Consider the following 8,274-nt stretch of genomic DNA (forward strand, 5'->3'; position numbering starts at 1 on the left):
TGGCCTTTTTGGTATTTATGTTATATACTTGTTTGTCGTGATCTAATAAATAAAGTCCATTGACTAATCTAGCAGATCCATAAAACATCTCTTTAAAATAAAACGAACAACTATTGTCTTTTATTAAAAAGGAAAATCCCTTAGCATCTAAGCAAGAAACTGAAATGATGTTTTTAGTAAGACTTGGAACATGGAAACATTCTTCCAGTTCCAAAACTAGCCCGGAGGGCAACGACAAATAGTAAGTTCCTACAGCTAATGCAGCAATCCGTGCTCCATTTCCCACTCGTAGGTCGACTTCACCCTTGCTTAACTTTCTACTTCTTTTAGTCCCTATGGATTGGAACATAAGTGTGAGCCACAACCTGTATCTAATACCCAAGAAGTTGAATTAGCAAGTATACAGTCTATAACGAAAATACCTGAAGATGGAACGACTGTTCCGTTCTTCTGATCTTCCTTTAGCTTCAAGCAATCTCTCTTCCAATGCCCCTTCTTCTTGCAGTAGAAGCATTCGGATTCAGAAGTGGGTTGACTGACCTTCCTCTTTACAGATTTGGCGCCAGTTTGCTTAGTTGGGCTGGCCTTGTTGCCACCTTTCTTAGCATTCCTCTTCTTTCCAGATTTCTTGAACTTGCCCCCACGCACCATAAGCACATCCTGCTTATCACTTTTGAGCGTCTTTTCAGCGGTCTTCAGCATACCGTGAAGCTCAGTGAGCGTTTTGTCCAGACTATTCATACTGTAGTTCAGCTTGAACTGATCATACCCGCTATGAAGAGAATGGAGGATGGTGTCTATAGCCATTTCCTGAGAAAATTGCTGATCCAGCCGACTCATATTCTCAATGAGTCCAATCATTTTGAGAACATGTGGACTTACGGGCTCGCCTTTCTTAAGCTTGGTCTCAAGAATTTGCCTATGAGTCTCGAATCTTTCGACTCGAGCCAGATCTTGGAACATGTTCTTCAACTCACTGATGATTGTGAAAGCATCTGAGTTGATGAACGTTTTCTGCAGATCTGCACTCATGGTGGCGAGCATTAGACATTTCACATCCTTGTTGGCATCAATCCAACGATTGAGGGCTGCCTGAGTGACCCCGTCGCCTGTGGCTTCGGGCATCGCCTCTTCTAGGACATACTCCTTTCCTTCCTGCATAAGAACTATTTGCAAGTTCCTTTACCAGTCAAGGAAGTTTTTCCCGTTCAACTTCTCCTTTTCGAGAATTGATCGAATGTTGAATGAATTGTTGTTTGCCATATTTAAAACTACAATTGAAAAGAATAAACAAATAAATAACCATTCACAGTTTCTCTTAATAAACTTAAATTCTAGCATTCATGCATAATTCAATGTTCATTAAGCATTTTATTCAAGTTATGTGTTCCGGCAGGTGTGAATAAAATGATTCCAAGATCCTAAAATCATTGAAGAACTAAGCACAGTTTGTCGACTTAATCCTAAAACATCTTAGGTAAGCAAAAGCCTTTTGCTAATAGTCTAGAAACTATTCTTGGTTGATAGGTACGTCTAAGAACTTATTAGGTAAACCTATCGATTTTGCCACGACATAAAAGGACTCCTTACTTATATCGTTGAGTTTCACTAAAACTAACATGTACTCACAATTATTTGTGTACCTTGCCCCTTTAGGACCAATAAGTAACACCTCGCTGAGCGAAAACTATTACTAGATTGATGTAAAGGATATCCAAGCAAGTGTATATTTTGGCATGGCACCTTTTAACTCAATTTTTAAGTTTGGAACTTAAGGCTCTTACTATGTTGGTTAGATTTTAAGTGAACTAAAATCCTTAATCATGCAACATAATCAAGCTTTTGATCTCATGCATTTTAAGACATATTTAAAAGCAATAAATAACTTAAAACATGCATAAGATAAATGTGATCTAGTATGGCCCGACTTCATCTTGAAGCTTTAACTTCAAAGTCCGTCTTGAAAATCTCCGTGGGAGGCACCATTTTCTTCAAATAGGATAAGCTATAATTAAAACTAATTACAACTATTTGATGGTACGCAGACCATATTTGAATTGAAAAACGACTTTGGTACTTTAGACCAATTACATTCAAATTAATGGTACGCAGACCATATTTTCTATCCTATTTGGGCCATACTAGTCACTTCATAACATGCAAAACAGTACATATACAATATATACCATTCACCCATTCATTATCATGAATGGCCCACATAGCTGGTTAGTAAAACACATCATGCATCACGTAAACATTTGCAGCAATTAATCAAGGGCACCAATAATCTACAAATTATTCAGTCCTTATTAATTCTAATCAAGTTGTTTTAACCTTAAGGATTTGTAGACCTAATCAAGAGTTTATGACTAAAAAGGGCTCCCACTTAAACCAATAAATTCATATGCTTTACTAATTTTAAACATAAAAAAGTATTTCTAGTCTAACCGGAAACATACAAATTTAATTAAAATTTAAAGCTCATATAAATTTATAATTGAATCCAAAAAGTTTAATTTAATTCAGTCGTATTTAAATTAATTCATGATTTTAATTTTAGTAAAATAATTAGAATAAATAAAATTTATTATAATTACAATATTCAAAATTAAAATCCAAGAAAATAATTTAAATTATTAATTTTAAAATTAATTAAAATTACGTAAACTGAAAATTTCAAATTAAAATTTCAAAACGATTTAATCGCAACGTAACAATCCCACGCATCGCACGCCCATGGGCCACACGCACACAGCCATCGCTGGCCATGTGCGCGCAGCCCATGCGCTGCGTCGCATCGCTGCTGCTCACCATCGCAAGGCATCACGCGAGCTGGTGCTCGCTGCGCGCGCCAGCGCTCGACGCACGAGCATGCTGCCGCAGCCCATCGCTGGGCGCAGCGCTCGTCGCACGTCGCAATAGCGAGCTGCTTGCCATCGCTGGGCGCAGCGCTCGTCGCACGTCGCAACAAGCACTCACACGCCATCGCTGGGCGCAGCGCTCGTTGCACGCACAACAGCGCTCGCTGCGCGCGAGCGATCGATGCTTGGTGCAGTACTCGTGGCACGCGAGCTTGCGCTCGCTGCGCGCGAGGCTCCGCACGCTTGCGCGAGGCAGTGCGCGCTGTGGCGCAGCTCGCTTGCTGCCCACACGCGACTGCTCGGGCCTTGCTCTCGCCCTCGCCCATTCGCCCATTGCACACAGCCCACGACACAAGGCAGGGCTGCTGCCTTGTGCTCGTGCACCATGGCCTTGCTCATTGCTTTCGTACCGCATGGGCGACGAGCTCCCTTGCTCGTCGTCACATGCCCGCACTATACAACACCCCTTAAGGGTAACACGTAGCGTCCATTGCTTTGTGCATGCAAGTTATATGAGCGAATCGCATAAAAATTTAAAATTTATATTCAAAATTAATGACAAATTAATAAATAATATTAATTTCATAATTTTAGGGCGAAAAATAGAAAATTTATTATTCAATTGATTTCCGATTAACATGGATTCAAGTCTAGGTAATAAAAATTTAAAATTTAACATAAATTTACAATTTTTATGGTGGTTTTTAATCATAGGTATCTAATTAAATTATAACTAATTATGAAAATCAAATTAATTCTAAATTATTCCAATTTTCAACAAATTAATCATAATTACAAATTAGATTGCATAATTAACAAGGTTAGACATTCAAACTTGTTAAACATATACAGTAGGTCAATCAAAAATTCAAGATTTATCAACAAGAATCGCAAATATTTAATTTAACATCTTAAGTTTACGAAATTTTGCATTCGAAAAACTAAAACCTCCGAAAAATCATAGTTAGGCTTCGAATTTGAGAATTCTGGGTTCGGCCGAAAAGAATTATTTTTGTCAAAATTTTAGAATGCCTTTTACATGCGGAATTGACACAAAAATCACTCGATTTGGATGAGTAACGAAGAAACTGCCGAAAAACTGCGTACGTATAATTAAATAAACGCAATTTGCAATTAATTAACAATTACGAAAATTAATCACCCCTTTAATTCTTGCAAATTTGTAATATTTAACCATGTTCATGCAATTTAGATTATGAAAATAATAAGAGGCTCGTGATACCACTGTTAGGTTATGATACATATGACAATTCATAAATCATGCGGAAAAAACCATAAAGCCAGGAAAGCATATTATTTAAACATAATCATTTAGCATAGTTTAGATGCATACTCTTTGTTGCGTGCCTTCCCTAGCTGCGCCCGAACCGAACAAGAACAAGTCTTTAGGACTCCAAGTGTCGTCCCTCCGTAGATAGTCCACAGCACGTCCGGATCCGCCTTAAGATTGACCAACTAGAATCGCCCTTAAGGTACTACTTATTTTCGGCTAAATGGGCAAGATTTATGGCTGATTTTTCTGCTTAAAAATCCTAGCTTTGAATACTTGAAAACTTGTGTATAAATAATGACCCTAGGCCCTTATTTATAGAGGTATGGAAAAGGAATTGTAATCCTACTAGGATGTGGATTTGTTAATTAGAACTTTATTAGGACTCTAAATAACAAAGCAATTCTAATAAGATTAGGATTTTAATCTTCGCACGAATCCTAATAGAATTAGGATTTCCCGCACACGCATCGTACAAGCCGTGCACCCGCGCAGGCCTTGCGGCCCACGACAAGCGCACAGCCCATGTGCTGTGTTGCGTGCGCGCGCGCCCTTGGCTGGGCCTGGCCTTGCGCTGGGCCTGGTCGAGGCGTGCGTTGCTGCGTGCGGCTCGCTGGGCCTTCGTCTAGCGGGCCTCGTCCGATGCTAATTCGTACGATACGCTTCCGATTAAATTCCTGATTCCGGAATTCATTTCCGATACGAACAACATTTAATATTTCCGATTCCGGAATTAATTTCCGTTTCGAACAAATATTTAATATTTCCGTTTCCGGAATTATTTTCCGATTCCGATAATATTTCCGATTCTGACAATATTTCCGTTTCCGACAATATTTCCGATTCCGGCAATATTTCCATTTCCGATAATATTTTCCGATACGTACCATGTTTCCGTTTCCGGCAACATCTACGACTTGGATAATATTTATATTTCCGATACGATCCATATTTCCGATTCCGGCAATATCATCGTTTCCGGAGTATTCATTTCTTGCCTGTGACGATCTCAGCTCCCACTGAAACCAAGATCCGTCGATTCCGAATATCCATAGATGGAGTATTTAATGCCATTAAATACTTGATCCGTTTACGTACTATTTGTGTGACCCTACGGGTTCAGTCAAGAGTAAGCTGTGGATTAATATCATTAATTCCACTTGAACTGAAGCGGCCTCTAGCTAGGCATTCAGCTCACTTGATCTCACTGAATTATTAACTTGTTTAATTAATACTGAACCGCATTTATTAGACTTAACATAGAATGCATACTTGGACCAAGGGCATTATTTCCTTCACATATAATAACAAGCAAAAACAAAGCAACATAATATAACAAGGGGCATCATATAATTACCCAACATGCTATTCAACATCCTACCATCAGAAAGTTCGGTGGGGAGGTTGTGGACAGCATAATACCAACCATTCTTGGTTGGATCTTCTACATAAAAAACTTGACGTGCTTGAGATGCCAAAATAAATGGTTCTCCACCACAAATTGTCTTATTCTTGTTAACCATTGTAAAGTCATCATTCGTTTCTGAGTGAAACCACACATCTAAACAAGACGACACTGAAATGACCATGATAAGATAGCTCAATGATATCTTCTAGAGAACCGTAATACGCAACATCTCCCTGAATAGGATTCTCATCTTTGCTACTAGAAAAACTCGGTGTTAAAGCTGTTAAAGTAACTCCATGGTTTGAGATACAGAATTTGCATCGCGCTTCATGGTGTGGAAGTGATAGCCATTAACAGAGTACCCGGTGTACCTTTTTGCGACAAACGAAGGCCCTTTTGATAACCATTTAACATGGTCAGATACTACATCACCCTGTTCAAGCCTATAAGTAACTTTCTCCTTAAACCAATCCATGAATTTCTTCCTATGATTTTGAGCACTATTCCATGTTCTTTTCCGGTGAGAACTTGTAGATGTCATGTGATCACTGTGGGAAAAAAATATCTTAGTACTAGTAGCCTGTAGCCTATGATGATAGTTATGTTTTATAAAAAAAAGAATGAAAATATGTTTATTTTAGAATTTATTTTACCTGATGTATTCCTCAATTTCCTCACAACTTGAATTGAATAAGACATATTGATGCGCTTGAACCCAAGTAGCATGATCAATCATAAACCCATCTTGGTTCTTCTTTGTGGTCCTTCCCTTTCCCCTAGTAGGTCGACCAATATTAGGAAAGAATGGTTGGGAGATACTAGGCTTCACAATATTTGAAGGAGTGTTTGATTGATTTATGTATCTATCACAAAATCTAAGACATTCTTTGGCCCAATATGCTTCTGCCATTGAACCCTCGGGGTAAGCTTTGTTTTGAACATCATCCTTTAACTCATGGAGATACCTCTCAATTGAGTACATGCACCTGCTACAAACTGGACCACCCAACCTAATTTCTTCCACCAAATGAACAGGTAAATGGACCATCACATTAAAAAATGAAGGAGGGAAAATTGTTTCCAGTTGACAAAGAGATTCAACTATCTCATTATGGAGATTATCAAGAACTCGAGGGTTAATAGCTTTATTCCATATGCCTTTGAAAAAGTGACATAATCTTATTAAAGGAGTTGCAACATCTTTAGGTAATGTTATTTTCAAAACAATTGGAAGCAAGTAATGTATACAAAAATGAGCATCGTGGCTCTTATAGCCCGTGATCTTCCCTTCATTAACTTGTACGCAACGAGAAGTATTAGAAGCATAACCCTGGGTATCTTTGCACTCTTAATGATCCGGAAAAACAAACGCTTCTTTTCTAATGTCAACCAGAATCGCGATCTCGGAATTTCTTCATCATCGCCTTCTCCAATAGGTTGAAGCTCCGGCATAATTTTAAGAACTTTCAAATCTCGACGAGCACTCACATGATCCTTGGTCTTCAAAGGAATGTCTAACAATGTTCCGATGATGTTATCAAATATATTCTTTTCTATATGCATAACATCAAGATTATGGCGGTTAGTGCAATGCTTCCAATAAGGCAAGTTAAAAAGTATTGGCAACTTCCTCCACAGAACTTCTTCATCTGGCTTTTTCTTTAGCTTCTTTCCAAATTCATTTGGAAAGTCTCGAAGTAGCTCCTCAATTTCAGTTCCTTTCAATCGAAGAGGTGCAGTTCTCTCCTCGATTTCACCGTTGAAATTTCTCTTATCATGGCGCCAAGGGTGGGCTGGATCTAGAAATATACGAGTTTCCCGGTAGGAAAATTTACGGCTATAGTCCAACCATCGTGATTGTGTGTCATAATGGCAGCAAGGACATGCTTTTCTACCTTTAGTGCTCCAACCAGACAGCATTGCATAAGCCGGAAAATCTGAAACAGTAGACATCAAAGCTGCATGCATGTCGAACCTTTTATTTGTCGAAGCATCATATGTTTCCAACCCAAACTCCCACAAATCTTTTAGATCTTTGATTAGTGGTTGTAGATAGATGTCAATATCATTGTCGGGGGATAAAGGGCCGGGAATAAGTAATGCTAACATTAAAAACTCAGACTTGGAGAGCAACCATGGAGGCAAGTTGTAATTAATCAAGATGACTGGCCAAGTACTATGTACAATGCTCATCGTGTGAAATGGATTAAATCCATCTGTGGCTAACGCTAGCCTCACATTGCGAGGTTCTTCAGCAAACTTCGGTACAACTTATCAAATTCCTTCCAAGCTTCACCATCCACTGGATGTTGTAAAAGCCCATCTTTTTCACGTCCATTTGCATGCCATGTCATGTACCTTGCGGTTTCTTGGCACATAAATAACCTCTGCAACCTCTTCTTGATTGGAAAGCACCTTAGGATTTTGGCTGGAATTTTATAGGGCTTTTCATCTACATTGTCCTTATCACTTGATTTCCACCTCGGACTATTACAAACATGGCAACTTGTTGCATTTGCATTTTCCTCCCAATACAACATGCAATCATTTGGGCATGCATCTATCTTAGTATAATTCATCCCTAAAACTTTTAACCCATTTTTCGCCTCTTTAAAAGAAGAAGGCAACTTTGCATCAACAGGCAACGCTTCCTTAAAAAGTTCTAAAAAAGCATCAAACCCATCGTTGCACAGCTTATAATCACACTTGAGAAT

At 38.8% G+C, this 8,274-nt stretch overlaps 1 protein-coding gene across 1 annotated transcript; it reads right to left on the reverse strand.

The window, feature by feature from the left end:
• Positions 1 to 5,843: 5,843 nt before the first annotated feature.
• LOC130463497 (uncharacterized) lies at positions 5,844 to 7,753 on the reverse strand. Its single transcript, XM_056832641.1, has 3 exons — positions 6,931 to 7,753; positions 6,214 to 6,718; positions 5,844 to 6,108 (listed from the first exon to the last, which is right to left on the reverse strand). Exons 1-3 carry the CDS (start codon positions 7,751 to 7,753, stop codon positions 5,844 to 5,846), a joined length of 1,593 nt encoding a protein of 530 aa, XP_056688619.1.
• Between the last annotated feature and the right edge of the window lie 521 nt (positions 7,754 to 8,274).

The sequence above is a fragment of the Spinacia oleracea genome, chromosome 6 (genome assembly GCF_020520425.1).
Source record: "Spinacia oleracea cultivar Varoflay chromosome 6, BTI_SOV_V1, whole genome shotgun sequence".
Classification (NCBI taxonomy): domain Eukaryota; kingdom Viridiplantae; phylum Streptophyta; class Magnoliopsida; order Caryophyllales; family Amaranthaceae; genus Spinacia; species Spinacia oleracea.

Coding starts and splice junctions, on each gene's coding strand:
- LOC130463497 (XM_056832641.1), bottom strand. CDS start 7,753: ATGAGCATTGTACATAGTACTTGGCCAGTCATCTTGATTAATTACAAC. Junction 6,719..6,930: donor GTTGACATTAGAAAAGAAGC/GTTTGTTTTTCC, acceptor ACTTTTTCAAAG/GCATATGGAATAAAGCTATT. Junction 6,109..6,213: donor GAAATTGAGGAATACATCAG/GTAAAATAAATT, acceptor TTTTTCCCACAG/TGATCACATGACATCTACAA.